We start from the raw sequence: 19752 nt of genomic DNA, 5'->3' as shown, positions 1-19752 counted from the left end.
CACATTCTCCACTCCACAGTCATCTGAGCCATCACAACAGCTGTTTTCTTTTTTGTCACCTTACTAGTGCAACTCATTTGTTTGGCTTGACGAAAGAAAAAAAGACAAATGCTTGACAGAGAGATCAAGACCTACAACGTATCTATGACAGAAACAAGAATGTAGATGGCAGGCTGATAAAACCCCCTCCTGCAGCACACTTACATACTTGGCATGCGTGACATTGTACTGATGTATGCAGACACGTGTCTCTAACCCAACTTCTCTTCAACATGCTCCACATTCTGCTGCTACCTGACACGACACCCCAACTGCTACTGTAGGTAGTTTATCTGACTCGTGTCAGTTTTCAGGCCAGTCAAAGCACACAAAGAAACTAAACTCCATCTATGCCATGCTCTGTTTGTTTTGCAGTAGGCATTTGAAAATAAGAGGGAACGGGGTGGTGGTGGCAGTGCGTGTGTGGGGGAGGTGTTTAAAGAGGACTCCACCCTTACCATTAGGGGAGTAGAGACAGATGGCCTCTGCATGGGATACCTACAGCCAGGAGGAGAGTGGGGAAACTTGGCACTGCTAGCTGCAACCATGAAAAACACAACCAATGCTCACAAACTAGAGCGCTGTGATAAATTGTCTAAAATACGGCAGGCAACTAAATGTAAGCAATGTGTTAAAAAACAGTGTTATACAGTTTAAATCAAGAAAATAGAACGCAGAGCTGAGGCACAGCTCAGATGTGTCACTAAGTTTATTATTGGTTATCCATCTAAAAAGTACGGCTTATGAAATAAACATACAAACAAAACTTATCATGCCGTCCAACTTTATAAGTTGTCACTGTTTTTGACGCTTTATAATCCAGTTGGTTCAGTTTAAATGTGACACCTTAGCCTGCAGATCACGAAGACCTGCAAAACCTAACTTGGCCAAAGAGAAACAGGCTGCACTTTTGCCCCCTTTTCTCTTCAGAAACCCGAGGAAAGAATGAACTCATGGGAAGAGTACGCTTGCTCTTTGAAGAAATGCCTCATATTTGTTTCTTTCCCTGCTGACATCACTAATTGCGACAAGCTGCTCGGAAGACGCGATGGTAAATCAAAACCTTCCTTTTTGCCTGGCAACACTCAAACAGTCCAAGTCGGCCACTAGACGAGCCAAAATCTCCACCTATCAGAGACCCGACCCAGCTTCAGCCTTGACCTCCCCTGAGGAAGCAGTCTCGTGGCTTGAGATCCTCCCAATGAACCCTGCAGTCCGTTTCAGAGCAGTGTGAAACAAGAGGGATCCACAGCCAGCAACATTCATGAGCAGCAACAAAACAGACAATATGTCAGGTTCATGTAGACAAACTCCATGCATAGATTATCGTGTCAAACAGCACTCATGAGGAACTGATCTGAAGACCTCACAGGAGAAGAATGCAGACATAGGATCTGTGCAAGAGGGAGTGTGGTTTAAGACTAAAAGCAAGAGGAAACTGAGTTAAGCAGAGAATGAATACAACACAAAGCAAGAAAATAGGACAGCTATTCAGTAGAAGTTCAGCAGTGAAAACAGAAGAGTGAACAAACATCCTGATCTATGTCAGGTCATGAAAATGAATCTGAGCTGGGTCATTTTAACTTTTGACATGAGCTGATACCGGGTTTCTCTAAGTTGACATCTCACACTTATGATACTGATAAAGTAATGTTAGGCTGGCCTCCCCATTGCTTATTTTTAAAAATACTTTTTATTCCCTGGCTTACATCCTGGAGTGAGAGCTTAGATATTTAGTCTGCTGTACGGGAGATCGTGGCTCAAGAGTTGGGAGTTCGCCTTGTAATCGGAAGGTTGCTGGTTCGAGCCCCGGCTTGGACACTTCACCCGTTGCCTGCTGGTGGTGGTCAGAGGGCCTGGTGGCGCTAGTGTCCGGCAGCCTTTCCTCTGTCAGTGCGCCCCAGGGTGGCTGTGGCTGCAATGTAGCTTGCCATCACCAGTGTGTGAATGGGTGGATGACTGGATGTGTAAAGCGCTTTGGGGTCCTTAGGGGCTAGTAAAAGCACTATACAAATACAGGCCATTTACCATGTATTTTTCGCAATCCTGTAAATATATTTACTCTTGTGAGCTGGCATGTATATGAGTGTATATCTTATTTTATTGTTCATGTCCTGTACTTTGGTCAATGTTGTTGTTTTAAATGTGCTTTGTTTATTGTATTTAACCTTTATTTATACAGGTGGTTTTATTAAAACCTAATGTTTCATTTACAACAGAGCCCTGTTTCAATATGTTTGTACATATTGCAATTACAACAATAAAAGAAACAATAACATGGCTAAAAATTGTCTAATGTTTACATAGTTTATAAACATAAAGGAACATGACAAAATTCAACAAGTTCACATAATTGATCAAACCTGCAGTTTTATATACAGTCCAAAGACTGCGCATAAAAGATGGATGTTGCCATCTTAATTTTTATAAGACACAAGGCAATCTCAAGTTGAGCCTTTCCATCCTCACTTATGTGGTTTTTTGAAAGTGAACACAACTGGTAATGTGGAGATCTGACTGAAACAAAGTTACACAGTGGGCCTTCTTTTATCCTCCTTTTTGACTCCAATGGAGATCATGAAATACAAAATTCAGTAAGCCTTGAAAGTAGTTACTGAGGTCATTAACTCATCAGGAAAATATTTACTGAGGTCAGAGAGCAAGGAAGCTGAGTGCAGGTTTGTGCTGAGTTGCCTACTGTTGCTTGCTCCTTGCCATTTGTAACATTTTCAGCTAAATTTAGGGATTCGGTCATTTTTGTGTTCTGTTTGTTGTGTTCTGTTTTTAATTAATATTTAACAAGCATCAAACTTTAAGGCATGTTTAGAACTACATATGAAACATCCATCCATCCATCGTCATCCGCTTTATCCGAGGCCGGGTCGCGGGGGCAGCAGCCTAAGCAAAGAGGCCCAGACCTCCTTCTCCCCAGCCACCTCCTCCAGCTTATCCGGGGGAATACCAAGGCGTTCCCAGGCCAGCCGAGAGATATAATCTCTCCAGCGTGTCCTGGGTCTGCCCCGGGGCCTCCTCCCGGTGGGACATGCCTGGAACACCTCACCCAGGAGGCGCCCAGGGGGCATCCTTGTCAGATGCCCGAACCACCTCAGCTGGCTCCTTTCGATGTGGAGGAGCAGCGGCTCTACTCTGAGCCCCTCCCGGATGGCCGAACCTCTCACCCTATCTCTAAGGGAGAGGCCAGCCACCCTTCGGAGGAAGCTCATTTCTGCCGCTTGTATCCACGATCTCGTTCTTTCGGTCACTACCCACAGCTCGTGGCCATAGGTGAGGGTAGGGACGTAGATCGACCGGTAAATTGAGAGCTTCGACGGACCGGTGCAGCGTCCGCATTACTGCAGCTGCAGCCCCAATCCGTCTGTCGATCTCCGGCTCCCTTCTCCCATCACTCGCGAACAAGACCCCGAGATACTTGAACTCCTCCATTTGGGGCAGGAACTCATCCCCGACCCGAAGTGGGCACTCCACCCTTTTCCGGCTGAGAACCATGGCCTCAGATTTGGAGGTGCTGATCCTCATTCCCGCTGCTTCACACTCGGCTGCGAACCGTTCCAGTGCGAGCTGGAGGCCCTCACCCGATGAAGCCAACAGAACCACATCATCCGCAAAAATCAGAGATGAGATTCTGAGGCCACCAAAGCGAAAGCCCTCCGCCACTTGGCCTGTCGATACCTGTCGGCTGCCTCCGGAGTCCCACAGGCTAACCAAGCCCGATAGGACTCCTTCTTCAGCCTGGTGGCTCCCTTTACCTCTGGTGTCCACCATTTCGTTCGGGGATTACCACCACGGCAGGCACCAACCACCTTGCGGCCGCAGCTCAATGCAGCAGCTTCGGCAATGGAGACGCTGAACATGGTCCATTCGGACTCAATGTCCCCAGTCTCCCTCGGAATGCTGTTGAAGCTCTGCCGGAGGTGTGCGTTGAAGATCTCGCGGACTGGGGCCTCTGCTAGACGTTCCCAGCACACCCTCACTACGCGTTTAGGTGCACCAGGTCTGTCCAGCGTCCTCCCCCGCCACCTGATCCAACTCACCACCAGGTGGTGATCAGTTGACAGCTCAGCCCCTCTCTTTACCCGAGTGTCCAGAACATATGGTCGCAGGTCTGGTGATACGATTACAAAATCGATCATCGACCTACGGCCTAGAGCGTCCTGGTGCCACGTGCACTTATGGACACTCTTATGTTCGAACAGGGTGTTCGTTATGGCCAAACTGTGATTAGCACAGAAGTCCAATAACAAAGCACCGCTCGGGTTCAGATCAGGGAGGCCGTTCCTCCCAATCACGCCCCTCCAGGTTTCGCTGTCGTTACCCACGTGAGCATTGAAGTCTCCCAGCAGGACAACAGAGTCTCCAGGTGGAGCACCTTCCAGCACCCCCCCCCAGGGACTCTAAGAAGGCTGGGTACTCTGAACTGCCACTCGGCACATAAGCGCAGATGACAGTCAGGACCCGTTCCCCGACCCTAAGGCGCAGGGAACAAACCCTCTCGTCCACCGGGAAAAACCCCAACTTACCGGCAGCAAGCCGAGGGGATATTAGAATACCCACCCCAGCCCGCCGCCTCTCACCAGGGGCAACTCCAGACTGAGACAGAGTCCAGCCCCTCTCCAGGAGACTGGTTCCAGAGCCCAAGCCATGCGTAGAGGTGAGCCCGACTATATCTAGCCGGTACCTCTCAACCTCACGCACTAACTCAGGCTCCTTCCCCACCAGAGAGGTGACATTCCATGTCCCTATTGCCAGTCTTGGCAGCCGGGGGTCAGTCCGCCAGGGCCTCCGCTCCTGGCCGCCACCCGGCACACAATGCACCCGACCCCTATGGCGCCTCCTGCGGGTGGTGGGCCTGCGGGAGGATGGGCCCATGTCTCCTCTTCGGGCTGTGCCCAGCCGGGCCCCATGGGCTAAGGCCCAGCCACCAGACGCTCGGGCACCCTCGCCGGGCCTGGCTCCAGGGCGGGGCCCCGGTAACCCTATCCCGGGCAGGGTAAACTGTTCCCTCGATATCCTTTTCATAAGGGTCTTCTGAATCGCTCTTTGTCTGGTCCCTCACCCAGGACCAATTTGCCATGGGAGACCCTACCAGGGGACAAAAGCCCCCAGACAACATAGCCCCTGGGATCCCTGGGACAAACCCCTCCACCACGATAAGGTAGCGATTCAAGGAGGAGCATATGAAACATGTCAATGGAAAACCCTCAGAATACCAGGTCTAAGAAAAAATCTTATCGAACTTATCGAACAAATCAGTTTGGCTTATAAATGAAAATATGTCTGTGAACCTGACTACACTCTAATAACATCACAGTAGATATCTGAAGCTGTTCTGAACGAAGTGGGAAAAATGATCATTCTGAAGGTAAAGGTTATCCCTGTCATGCTCCTCTCCAGTTTGTTAGCCTACAGCTTGCTCCCTTTCCTGGTTCAGTGATTTTTAAGTGAGTGTAGGAGGTAGGTGGGTTGAAGGGCAGTGTTTCATTACCGTTTAATGAGTGCAGTAATTTATACTCCTTACAGACACTCTCTCCCTCTCGTATAAGCCAACAGAACCATTGGCCTACTATTAAAACTTCCTTCTGATGATCAAGGTCACATTGTAAAAATGTTCATTAACATTCATTTGATAATTTCATTTGCACACACTGCCAATATCACACAAAAAGCAGGTCAGAATATAATTCAGAAAATAATTATCCGCTAATATTTAAGTGGACATGGGAATTGTTTTCGCAGACATTGTACCAGGTCCTCTATTTGAGAGACATCTATGACTTTAAACACCGCTAATATAATAAAGTGAACTGGCAGTGCAGAACCACTTAGTATTGTTAGCTTCTAAAGTAGTAGCAAGGAAAAATAAATCATTAGACAATGCCTATATGCCAAACACAGGCCCCCACATCTTTTCTTCATTCTTGCGGCACCTATAACTCTTCCTTAATCAGTTAGAAACAGGATCGGCCAAGTGGCGCATTGGTGAATAGTATGCTTTTATTGTTAGAAATATTTGTGCAGTGTGAACCCCCCCTCTTCCTTCCTTCCGAGTATTATATCCTGTGAGGGTGTGAGTTTTTTTCAGGGGTCTAATTCATGACATAGACAAATACAGGCTGACAGGCCTTTAAAAAAGGGGCAGGTCAGGCCTCTTTCACATGTCACTGTCCTCTTAAAAACCTCTTTCTCTTTGCTCCCCCATAGCAATGCAGACTTGTGTGTCCTTCACATCTGAGTCACATTTGATTAAAGATCGGAGCTTAAAAGAAAAAAGATCAATAATGTAGGCATACAGAGTGTCATGACAGAAAGCAAACTCTCATCAGAGTCAACTATAGCTGTGCCGTAGGACCTGTGAAGGGCATTGTGTTGCTTGGTACATAGTGGAAGATAAACATTCCTACAGTGTCCTGTCCTACTGTGTGGGATTTGTTATTGTTTGCTGTGGGGGTTTGCGGTACTTTAGTATGTGCGTGCAAATTTGCTAGATGACCCAAAGATGGGTGGAAATGTTATTTTTCCATGCATGTGGAAAAGAACAGAGAAGGCTATTTACAAAAGTCACAGCTGATCTAAGAAGGCAAAAAGGACATGTGAGTTAAATTAGAAAAAAAAATGCTTTCCATTTAAACCGGTCTATATTTTTATACAACTTCAGTACATTTAACAAATCCTTTGTCAGTTAAAGACCTTTAAAGTACAATGGCATGGGTCACAACTTTGCACTTTTTAATTTGTGTTATTTTCTTCCAATATTTTTGCCACCAAATCAATTTTCACCCAATCCATATGTCACAATCTGAAGTAAAATCTTGTTTTAGTTGTCTGTGATTTTCTCTACAACCAACTTCCAGAAACCTGCCTCAATAGCATGGGATACAACATAGTTTCACTGCAAAACTACACCAATCTAATACCTACGATGCAGAGAAACATAAACATGTTTTATCTACTTTCAGATTAGATAAAATCTGTTCATTTAGTATAAATTATCTGATTCTGGGGGGGATCAGATGGAATTTCTTCCCAGATTAAAATGATTTGGCATGGGATGAGGCATAAAGAAGAAGACGAAGAAGAATATGCCTTTGTGCTGTGAGAATAAGCAACTTAATTTTGAAGGTCTCTTTTTTTAAAATAGAGAGGCAACAATTTGAGAATTTCTTAATTAGAGCTTAAGTGTATGAAATCCCTGACAAGTAAGTGCTAACATAGACCACTCTCACTATACAACACAGTGACGAAAATTACACTTAGGCTGCAGGTCGTCTCTTTCCAAATGGATTACTCAATAGATTAGAAAGATAATTTGAAAAGAAATAATACCTTCTGGAATCTGGTAAATTTTTAGGGGAGTTGAGTAATTGGATGTAATGAACATATCATTACATCTTTAAAAAAAACATTATTCAAGTGAATATATTTAGACTTCAAGAAAGGGAAAAGGTGCATCTTGCTTGAGATCAAGTTGGAATGTATTTGGCCGATGACTTGACCAAAATGAGTTTGACACGTCCTGTATAAACATTTCACAGCAATCCATTGCTTTAGTAACTGTTGACTTGTCTGGGCAGACATTGCACCAGTGAAGTGTCTACAAAACAACAAGGTGCGCTTCATGGGTGGCTTAGTATCCGATTAACTAATCCCAGTAAATCATTCACAGCATTTGTTAAAATCCCAAACAGGCCAAGCAAGGACAGTATACTATGGCTACAAGGATAACCCTCCACTCCAGGCTCTGTGCTAATAAAAGAAGTTGGGTGAAAACAACAGCCTCCTAAACTATGTTAACCTTGCAATGACCTTAGAGGCACACTTTGTTTTTAGGTACCTGCTGTTGCCTCCACATTTACATGTCATTATTCCCTTAAAATTACTGTAATTTCCTGATGAAGAAATTAGGACAGAAATAGATCCCGCCCTTGTTGGGTGGTGCTGAGGGCTTTACAGCGAAGAAAAAATGAGTTCTCTACTGATCACAGACTCCACTGCCTTTCGCTGAGTCTAAATGGGCTACTGTACTTTCATTAAGCCAATCAAACATAATGGAAACATACTTTCCCACAGCCCCCAGAGGGAATTACAATGTTTTGCTTTCAAATGATTCTCATGATTGTCTAATTCTGGATTTCTTGCATGATGCCAATTTCTGCTAACAAACAGTATTTAAAATTATCATCTCCAAGGCCTATGAATGTCAAAAACAATGCTACTCCGTGGACATCATCTGTGTATATACAAAGAGCTGTGTTCATTAACTCCAACAAAGATGGAACAATAATGTGGCTGGATATGAAAAAATACTCAATTATGCCATTTTATCTTCTAATCAGCTAAACACTTAACTTGAATGTTGATTACAAGCATATTTAAATACATTTGTGGTCATGCTAATAAGCTTAAATATTGATATGAAATGAATGAAAAGCAGAAGAAAGTGACTCTAAGTTGCTTGGACTACAAAAGTACTTGATCAACTTCATACTTTCTTTTACTTTACAATTAGTCATTGGTGAGCCACACCAAACCACAACCTTGAAGCACATACAACATAAGCACAATGTCAAGATTATGACCAATGGCTGAGGGTGTGTACTGCAGTCATATTTTCTGTTGCAAAAAGTTCCCCAAATAATAATTTCACATTATGATATTAATTTAAATATGAGTATGAAGCAAAATACTTCATGCTGCAAAGTCAGCAGGCTAGAGTTGGCAAAATATTATACAGTTTTAATTCCAGTCAAATGCCCAGTACTAATACATTATGCCTGGTGTTGTTTGGACTAGAGAAGCTAATATGATCCCTTCTGATGGGATCTGAGTTTTTTAAAAACATGACCACGAAAATCCTGATACATTTTAGTATATTGTATAACCATGCTGGATAATTTATCAGATTATAGCTCCAACTATTACAGAGTCAAGCACAACCTTTCTTCTTTCGGTGATTTGCATTTGTCCTAACTTAAAGCTGTGATTATGCTTGATGCATTGGCCATTGCTCGTGTAAACTTTAACCTCAGCAAAGCCCCATGACCACTGGTGCTTAAAGCGTACTGGCCTCAGTATGCTTTTTCATCCCCAGTTTTCTTACGAACATATCATCTTTTTTCAACTGCTGCAGCATCTTCATCTAAGTTTCTATGCTGACATGTAATTGAATTGCTGGTAAAGACCAATCTGTTCCAAGCTGGATGTGCCGGCTGTGTGTCAGACAAAAAACAGTGCTGCTGCCAGTATTTCTGATATCACTCTTGGCATGCGCCAAATTTCGCAAGGGCAACAAATGGGCATAAACTAAGTGTGAAAGCCAAAACACAGTCACAGTTTACCTTAACTTGAGCAATGACGGAAAGAGTCTTTGATCAACAAGATCTATCCAGGGCAAAAGTTGTAAAAGGTTTCTGAGGATGAACCTGCAGCTGCCTTTGTTTGGTGTTCAGTGGCATGCAACCAAGGTAACAGCTGGTTTTTGGCTTCAGCTCTTCACTGTCCCTGTGGCTACTGAGATGATCTCTCTTAAGGTGCACGAGTCCCGTGGCACAAGGACCTCTTGCTGTCCCTGCAAACACCCAGGTGGAGGCTATAGGCTCCGAGCCTATAGCCTAGCATAGGCTAGCATAGACCAGCAGTTAACCGAAGTGTTAAACAAACCAGATTTCAATTACTGATTAAAGTAATCCCCTTTATGATTTCTACCACAATCAAACAGACAAATCATACAAAATATTATCCAGACACCTGGAATAACTTAAAGACAGACTCAGATATCACTCAGATAGGCTTACACCTGTGGGTTTTAATTAGTGCAATTAGTATATTATGATTTCTATGCACGTATAGAGCAATATTGGCTGTTTTACAAAAGGGGGAGGAAGTAAAGCAAACCAGCAAAATCCTATCCTGTTTATATAAGTAGTAAGTAGTTTGGTCAGTGTGGCATTGCCCCAGCATTATCCTGCTAAGAGGAAGTTTGTTTTTCCGGCACACCCACTCACATACTCTCACCATTTTTCTGCAGCAGATTAAGGCGCTTCTCTCTATTCAGATGTGCCACCCACTTTGAACAGAGAGAACAAGGAGATAATATGTAGGTGTCTGGGTCACTCAGGTCTTTTGTTAAAACACAAAATGCAAAGCTGATTGAAGCTTGTATCCACAGGGACCTCAGAGAAACAGGCAAATGCATAAGTACGTTCTACACACTCTCCACATTCACCTGCATTTGTTCAAATCAAAAGAGATTCAAACTTTTAACAAATAGATTTAACAAATTTAGGTTACACAAGCCACATGTACAAAACAAAGATTTCTGTTATTGCTTGCCTAACACATTTAGGATGTAGAGTATGTGCCTTGCTTTCTCAAAAATCTGATATTGTTCCACTCTTTTAAGACCTAAAAGGAACCGGTCTGTCCATTTGTTTTGTTGATTATTCTTTCCAAGGCAAAAACAACAACAACCATGAAGTTTCTCAGAGATTAGCACTGATTTATGACTCATCCCCTCAGTGACAGAGTAACTTAATGTGGGGAAAAAAAGTGTACAGATATGGTCCACTTCCCTTCATCAATATTAAAAAGTAATAAAACCTGCAGTCTGTTTGTTCTTCTTTGCTTCTGCTTTAATCAAGGTGGGGAAATGTATTCAGCTGAAAGGAAGAAGGGATCAGAAACTAAAACGGAAGCAGAGAGACTGAAGAATGGAGAAGGGGGCTGCATGGACATGGGTAGTGTAGCGGTGATTCTCAGGGGAACAGAACAATCTGTCTGAAAACCAGCAAGAGTACGGCTGTGCAGTATTGTGTTGAAGCTTTTACTACAACAAATCTGCATTCTGGACCATGCTCAGAAAGACAAATTAGCAAAGTGTGAATTAGGAGACAGGTTTTCCTTCCCTGGGTTTGAGTGTCTGAAAACCTGGACCACAGTAGATAAAACAGTAACTGTGAAATCCAAAAAGTGTCACGGCATTGATTTTCTTAAAGACAAACAGGCTGTTTCAGATAAATGTTAAATTCCGCAGTCAGATGTTTAAACTACCCTTGGTAATGCAAGAAATAATTTAAGGCTGTCACTCATGAGAAAATATATTATTGTAAATAACGCATGCAGTGAACATTTCCTTCTCACTTCTGGGTTTGGATCACAGTTCAACCGTAAACGGCAAGTGAACTGGTATTTATATATGACTTTTCTTTTTCCACATGTCTTTAACTGCTTTTTACCCATCTCACACTCACACAGAGATGGATGCAACTGGGGCCATTTGGAGCTCAGTACCTTGCCCAAGCACACATGAGGACAGGAGGAACAAGGAACTGAACCTTTCAACCTCCAATTAGCCAAATATTTCTGTGCTTTCACTGCTTAATTCAGGTGTATGTCAATGATTATCCCCACAAAAAAGAACCATACAATGAGAATCAGATGAAGGAGGGTAAATAAGGTCTTTGATAAAAGCCAGAATTGCGACTGACTGACGGAGGTGAAAACATCTTTCAATAAAATGTCTGTTTTCTTTCTCTGTGCATATCACATGTCTTATTACTAAATAAACATCATGCTAGAGAACTTAGAGCACACATGGGTAAAACATGGCTGGTGCTAAAAGGAAAACTAAACAACCTCTAAAAATAAACAAAAGATGGAGTTTGAGGAGAGAGTTTGAGCCTATGCACATGAAAGGAGGTGTACTCATGACTTCTTAAATATGTAAAAAAAAAATAATCCCACTTTACATCCATCCATCCATCCATTCGCTTCCGCTTATCCTTTTCAGGGTCGCGGGGGGCGCTGGAGCCTATCCCAGCTGTCATAGGGCGAGAGGCAGGGTACACCCTGGACAGGTCGCCAGTCTGTCGCAGGGCCCCACTTTACATACCTTTTTAAAAAATAAATAAATAAATAAATAACTGAGGTCTCAGTCACACGGTTAATGATCCCCTTCCCTCCTGGAGTGTCAAGTAGTTTCTGGAGGTTGCTGGATCTTGCGCGATGAAATCAAGTACAAAGAGGGCACGTCACAAAAACCTCCTTGCAATCACGTTCATTACTAACGGGTTGCCACAGTAGTCTGTATAAAAGATCTGCAAACACTCTCAAAACTGCTCTCCAACTAGTAGCAAAACTGTGTACGATGCAAACTGGGAATAAAGAACAGTTACTTTCAAGAAAAAAAAAAAATTGTCTTAACGCTGTGGCCAACACATTTTGTGAAACTTTCAAGTGCAGTATGTGTGTTAGAAGTCTTGACTGTAATTACCTACATAGGTAAAAATGTCACTCACTCAGGCACACAGTCAGAACACAACAGGAGATTATTTGATGCGGTTGAGCAGATGAGTAATATGAAGGTGCGCTTATTCTTATTCAATTTAATGCACCTTACTCACCATACTTTGTGGGCACGAGACCACGCTGCAGATAGCTTCCCCTCTACGACCAACACTGCCCAGTATTTGACTGGTGGGTGTTAATCTCCCACCTGGGTGGCAGGGGGTGTGTCAGTGCACACAACTGACTGCGTGCTCATCCCACACTTGAAAAGAGTGAAACAAATGAGACGGAGCGGATGAAGCTCAGCCGCCACACCTGTTTCCCATAACCTCTGTGCTCCTCTCCTGGGGAACTGGATTGCTGACTGTGGACATACTGTATGTATAGCTTTTTAATATGGACTGTAAAGCAACAGTGTGCTCATGTGACCCTAACAGCCACACAATGTGATCTACTCTTTCTGTTTTTCTGGGAAAAACCCTGGACTCCTGAAAACAGTAGACAAAAAACACTGTTTAAAAAGTTTCCCTCTGTTCATTCACGGTAGGTAATTAACCATGGAAATATCTGGAAGACATTTATACAGCACCGTTTCCTATGACTCAGTAATTGAAACATTTGATTCCTGTCTATCCAAGATTTATTCAGTAGGCAAGACACACTAGTAAAAATAGTACTGCTAATATTAGCATTTTTTGTGTATTTTTCTATATTTTCCCCTTTCCTTCCAATTCTGAATGGCTAAGCACTCAGGCACTGCAGTCATAATGACTGGTAACTACTAAAGTTGGTACAGACATAAAACAACAAATACCACCAGAAGTCAGTGACTGACAAAATGAGACAGTGGGGTTAAAAATTACTTTTAGATGGATTCTATATAGTCACCCCTCATTTCTTTATATTTTATTTCACTAGCTGGGCCCACGTCCTCGTTTTAGGTTTGACAGCGTTTTAGTAGGTAAAGGTGAATGCTTGGACATGAATTGAGCTGCGGTTTGGGGAAGGCCTCGAAGAGGACTGGCGACGGTTCCCGGGTCTGGCAGATCCCCATATACTAAATAGGAGTGAAGAAGTTAAAGAATTGAGAACAAGGAGGGAGGGTGGGGCATGTAAACAAGAATGAACAGTTTGCAGAACTTGGGGGAACCTATATAGATGACAACCGGAAGGAGCGTGTTTGGAGGCGTGGTCCCGCTCCTGAAATTCCGATACATAATCTCCAATAGAACAATGGGAAATTGGGTTGTATACAGTATATAAGTCAAAAAGTAGAGCTTTTACGATTCTAATAATTCTTGAAAGTCAATATTTGATAAGATTACCTTTATTCTTTAACACAGCCAAGCTTACTTAGACTTTCTTGCATTACTTGCACATTTGTGTGAAATGTGCTTTATTGCAAAATGTGCAAAAGCACAGCAGTTCATCCCTTGAATTAGGTGCCTCCTTTTTGATCTTTGAAAGATTCATATGTCAATGACAAGTGGTTCAACAAACAACAAAATGCTTTGGAACACATTGGTGGAATGTTGCAGTCAATACCAAAGCGTACTGGTGCATTAGCCCACTCAAGAAGAAAGAACACAAAAAGAGAGCTATTCACACTGGAATGAATGGAAAGTGGTGCCATCTTCTATGCCCCACTTACAAGGTATAACAAACAGCAACTTTAGTGTCACTGAAGATGATGTGTTTTAAATTACAAACAAATTTGCTGAAGAGGTAAAACTGCGGTTTACAACTCAGCTTTCACTAAAGGACCACCAGGAAGCTGCTTGCAATTCAGAGCCTCTGACAGTCAGTCACATCTGTCATGGAAGAGGAAGCAAAGGGTGGAGTCAACAGGAGCCGGTGACCACAGACTGCTCCCTGAACTCCCCACACAGCCTACACACCAGCCTACACAACAAAGCCACACACTCATCTGCTGATGGCCTTCCGTCAAAAAGAAAACCCTGTGTGCATTTAATGTGATTAGGGGTGTTCAGTCAGCTGCTTCTCAACTGAGATCAAATAAGGAGGCTCAGATGGATGTGACAGCTGTGACCCACACATGTGAATCCAAATGCTAAAATGCTCTTTCAAAGCCATTTTTCTTGCTCATAATTCTGATAACAAATAACAACTGTGGATAATTAACATCAGCAATGAAGAGAAATGGTTGAATCTACTGACAAATAAATCAATAGGTCATGCTAAATTATCACTATCACTGTTTGGAAGAGACTAGCTGAAATATGCAGAAGCATCAAGTGAGTGGTGCAAAATTTATCATGACAAAGGGTGTTTTTTTTAAGCATTAGCTATGGATAGGCTGATTATTGGGGTCATTATTCTGTGTTTTTGCATGCTGATTTGTCACAATACAAAACTGCCTCTCTCTGTATGACTTTCTGTGATATAGGGTCCTACCCACATAATGTTCTGATTGTTTACATGCTATGGACAAAAGCCTATCACCACTGAGCACAGAGCAGAACACAGTCTGAAGCAGCTCCCGTAGTGGAGCTGTGGTTTGGACTGCATATCGCAGATATAGCTGACCTTGCAATAAATGCTGCAATTCTTTCTGCTGTACGACCACACAACCATGACAAGCATGCACAGTTTCCCAGATGCATTAATGATCAAATGCAATATTTTGCAGTGACATCCAATGAAGGCAAGGATAGCAGGCTTGCTATCAGGCCAGCTGGAGGGGTGAAAGTAAGATAATGCTGTCAAAACTGAAGAAAACCAAGACATATTGGGAATAGATAAGGAAAAAGGATTACAGTGGCGAAAGCTACACTAAAACAGCAAAAGGGCAAAGGGTTATGCTAGTGGTTAAGTTAGCAGGCAGCTTCAGACTACACTGAATATTCATCCATCAGTTTTCTACTGCTTATCCAATTTAGGGTAGCTGGAGCTTATCCCAGCTGCCACAGGGTGAGAGGCAGAGTACACCATGGACAAGTCACCAGTCTGTCGCAGGGCTAACACAGAGAGACAGGTAAACATCTGCAGTCGGTGTACCCGTATAGAAAGGCCTTGGCCAGATGGTGGATTTAAACCAAGGACCTTCTTGCTGTGAGGCAACAGTGCTAACCCCAATAGTGCATAAGGCTTAAACAGACACTAAAACACCATAACAGCTAATACTTAAAACATAAAAAAATAAGCATTAAAATAGCAGAATAAAAACATGACAACATGCTATTTTTAAAAATATATTAAAATATTGGTTATCCTATAATTACTAATGTCTGTAATCAGTCCTGAAAAAGTTAAATCACTCGATCCAAGGTATTAACGCTGTAATTGCTCAGAAAAGCCAGTAAGACTGGGATGTAACTTTATATTAAGTTATCCAATCTCCTCCCCCAACAAAAGGGTCTTGACCTGATCTGCCCTATACCATGTGGTGGCAAAGCCACGGTTGTTTTAATTATATTCCTAATGACAAAGTAACTTTCTTGGCTACATCATGCTGTCAATTAATGAGTCCAGAATCATATTAAGCTTAAGGACCAAATCTGCTCAGTCGCTGCACTGCTTTTTCAAATCTATTTCTGAGTCTGTAATTTGGGGTGGCTCCATTACTACATTATTTATTTAGATTGTGAATCATGTGGCCCCAAGAGAAGGAACCACAAAACTATGGTCTTCAATTACAGTCCTCACAGCCAGTGGCCACGCCTTTTAACAAATCCCCTCCTCAAAAATCCTGTCCACACGCTACAGCGAAGTGAAGAAAACTAACTTCAAAAGTGTTTACATCACAATGTCCCCTAGGACCACATGGCTGCTAACAATGTTTTTACGAGTCAAAAACCTGTACACATTTTTATCCAAACACAAAACCGAAAAAAACCCCCCTAAAACTAAAAATGCTGGCTACGTTATCGTATGTGTTCATGCTAAGAAAATCTGGCTGTAGAGGTACCATGTTGGACTGGAAAATCAACAAACACACTTGAACACGCCTTTGAGGCTAATCAGCTTAGATTGCAACATTGCATTGTTTATCGGTTTGCTGTGATGATTTATGAACCAGTGTTTTGTGGGAACAGACACAAAAAGAAAGGCACGAAGAGGCTTCTTTAAAAACATTTGTTGAAAGCAACTGAAATGAAACTGACTGTAGCAGGAGGACAGGCGCAAAAGACAAGTGCTCAACCGATTAATCAGTTTACTATAAGAGCAGATATTATACAATTTAAGACAAGACATGGCTTCTCGGAGAGTTTTTGCTCAGTCTTCTAGGGTTTTACAGCAAAAATATCTGCTCTTTAATTACAGATCTGACAAAACATGGCATCTCTGTACATCAGCTTAAGCTCTGGAAAACTGTAACACATATTGTTTGGATCAAGCATTTAAGCAAGAATATAATTAGAGATAAATCAATAGTAATTCTAAGTGTCTAGGCAAAAAGCACAGCTTTTAAAAGGCCATTAGTTACTGTTATATTGGGAGCCACACTTGTGCTGGGCAGCATCCTGAGCTTAATTTCATGCATGTTTGAATTTTGAAAATAATGGTGAACAGGCAAAATGCTCGCTCAGGTTTTCCAAGTGGTTTACATGCACTATATTGCCACTAGGAGCGCAGAAGAGTGTACTGAGATGATACCCATATTAACTCAGTTCCAATCATACACAATATTAACAATCCACAACCTGTGGGGGAAAAAAAATCATGGTACGGAATAATTAATGATAAAACCACTTAAAGCATTAATAACAGTACATTTACATGACTAAAACAGAAAGGTGCCAAGAAATATCAGTGTTGTGACATAAATCACAAAGTTTGACCTTGCATTAGTCTTATGAACATAGTCAAGTTAGAAACAAACAAATATTTGCCCTTAAAAGAGGGCAGAGACAAAATAAACACAATAGTTGGATCACGTATTTTGAGACCTTACTTGAATCACCTTGTTGCTGAATTGCGCTATATAAATAAACTTGCCTTGCCTTACTATGATTTCACTCGCTTTTCTCCGAGCTTTGTTCTTTATTTTTTGCCTCTATCGTAGAGTGAAGTGGATTTTTTTGTGTGTCACAAGTTGAGCAAACAGCTTCATCCCAACTCCTGTAGCGCAACGTTCTGTCAATTCGCCTCACTCTGTATGTAATCACACCGCATGAAAACTTCTGTTGGCATATGGTTTGAACACATCATAACAATGTGTCAACAGCTAGGGAAGTAAGGGTGGGCTTCCCTCATTACATTCAAGAACAGTGAAGCCATATGGGGGATGAAAAAAACAAGACTGGGGATGAACCCAAATGACTTGAGACCCAGAGAGGAGCTGGGTTTGTCGATTGTTGATTTTTCAATTGTAAAGAAATGAGACTCGCTTTGTGTCATGCTGTCTCTGTGCTGGACTTTCACTGGAGGCAAGTCTAAGGGAACTCTACTCGCACACAGCAAAAGGGAATCAGGTAGGGCAACGATATGAGGTTAGTCAAGGCTTTTTCAGACCCAGCTCTGCTGTGGAAATATTAATGCTAAGGAGCCAGTTTGACATCTAACCTAAAAGCAGAACAAGCAGTCTATTAAGGACCGAGTCTACTGAACACATGAGCACTACTGATAAGAGTCTAAGTGTGGTTTACTTATTATTTTGATTGTTTTTTTTTCTTTTAAATGGTTTAAAAGAGAAGTGTTTTTTTTTGTATAAACCTTACAGATGGCCATGAAAAAGTTAATAGTAATAATAATAGATCTATTATGAACCATCCAGAATCTTAAAAAAATACCATCATGCAGTTGGTTTTTTTCCATACCGCCCAACACTATGTTACACATTACAATGAGCAATACAGTAAAAGTTGTTCTTTCGTGTATTGCTCTTGGATTCAGAAAAGAAAAGAACACTGGTGTATTTCTGGGTAGTATTTACTTAAGCATCCATCTGTGTTTGTGTCTGAGACACAGCAAAGCTCTCCAGCTGCTCTCCTCGGGACAGTGAGGGGGCTGGAAGGTGCTTCAGCTGGCATGCAGCCCAACTGCAGGTCAATACTTCTACAGACTCTGCGACTGCAGTGCATGCACTCAAATATGTCTTCATTTCCCCTGCCACCCCTTACCCCAAAGCTGAAGACTCTGCACTGACTCTCCTTCTGTCGTGTATCACATAACCTACAATCCATCTGTAACCAACCACTTGGCAAACTTTTCACAAAGGAGCCTCTTTTTTTTCCTAGCCATACGTGACACCCGGATTGTTCCATTTCTTGTCTATTTCTGTGCACCTCTAATCACTGCTTCTCCTCAGTTTGTAACCATGTGGGTGGGAGACAAACTAGCCGGTAAATCCCCCAAACGCCCTGAATGATGTTAGCCAAGTCATGATGTGACATACTGTAAGTAACCTCAGCTTGAAGGTCTGCCCATTATCACCATAACACCAATCAGTGCCGTGTCTGAGTTATGTCTCCTGGAATAAGCTGAAAATCTTAACACAGTTAGCTTGTGTGTAACAGTCGCTCCGATGTAAAGAAGTTAACTGATGTTAACGGAGTTGAATTCAAATGGGGGGAGGAGAGTGAGTTTTAGCTAACGGTCAACTGACGCAGCAGCTACTTTCCCATCAGTGTTAACGTAAAGATAACTGTCCACAGGCAACAACTAGCCTGCTTAAGCTTAGCTTAAATGCAGCAGGACGAGCCCACCACAAAACAACAAAAACTAGCCAGCCGGTTTGGGTAGTGGACTGTATCCGTGAGGACCCTCTCCGAGCAATCCTACTGCAACAACTTCTTTCAATGGCCTCAAAAGTATTATGGGAGGGATGATACAGAAACCGTTAACTCACCGGTAAGTCCGTATACGGTGAGGAGGGATATTAAAAGTCGCAGTCCGTTAGATGGCAAAGTCCTCCTGAGCGGTAATCTTTTCTCCATGATTCCTGTGTGTCTGTGCGCCTCGGCACTCCCGGATCCGTTCTCCTCGCTCCTCGCTCGTCCCTGCTCTCACTCTCTCTCTCTCTCTCTCTCTCTCTGGCTCGTGCTCCTGGGGAGCCTCTCTCCATAGCTACAGAACCGCGTGGGCTGTACCATTCTGCAAGTCAACAAAAAAAAAAACAAAAAAAAAAACACACACATGAAACTTAAGAACGCACGCGCGCTGACCCACTCGTCTCCGTGTGTATACACTTTTAGCGCAGTTCTGAAATGCTTGTCATTGAGCCGTTTGTCTTTTTGTTTGTTGGTTTTCTTGTGGGATTTTTTTTTTTGGTACTTTATATACAGATTCGGGCAACATAAATATAGGTAGCAGGGCTATCACGATCAGCACTCTAAATTATGTTTAATTGTTATTTTATTACGTTTAATTTCAGTTAGTTTCTCGTGTGGAGCCAGTTGTCGATGTTTGATTGTTAAGAAAAATTTTTAAATTTATATATCAAATCCATTT

The 19752-nt window shown here is 42.5% G+C and overlaps 1 protein-coding gene across 2 annotated transcripts in view; it reads right to left on the bottom strand.

Moving 5' to 3' along the window:
- Positions 1–19389, bottom strand: part of nectin3a (nectin cell adhesion molecule 3a) — a 36166-nt gene extending 16777 nt beyond the window's left edge. The window contains exon 1 of one of the 2 annotated variants that reach the window (XM_004558236.5): positions 19151–19389. In XM_004558236.5, the coding sequence (XP_004558293.3) occupies positions 19151–19238 (88 nt within the window). In that variant the 5' untranslated portion in view covers positions 19239–19389. The remainder of the gene's footprint in view (positions 1–19150) is intronic. The other variant, XM_004558235.5, reaches the window with a different exon arrangement.
- Positions 19390–19752: the final 363 nt, after the last annotated feature.

This window comes from Maylandia zebra, linkage group LG14, assembly GCF_041146795.1.
Source record: "Maylandia zebra isolate NMK-2024a linkage group LG14, Mzebra_GT3a, whole genome shotgun sequence".
Classification (NCBI taxonomy): Eukaryota; Metazoa; Chordata; class Actinopteri; order Cichliformes; family Cichlidae; genus Maylandia; species Maylandia zebra.
This window is presented reverse-complemented; position numbering and strand designations above follow the sequence as displayed.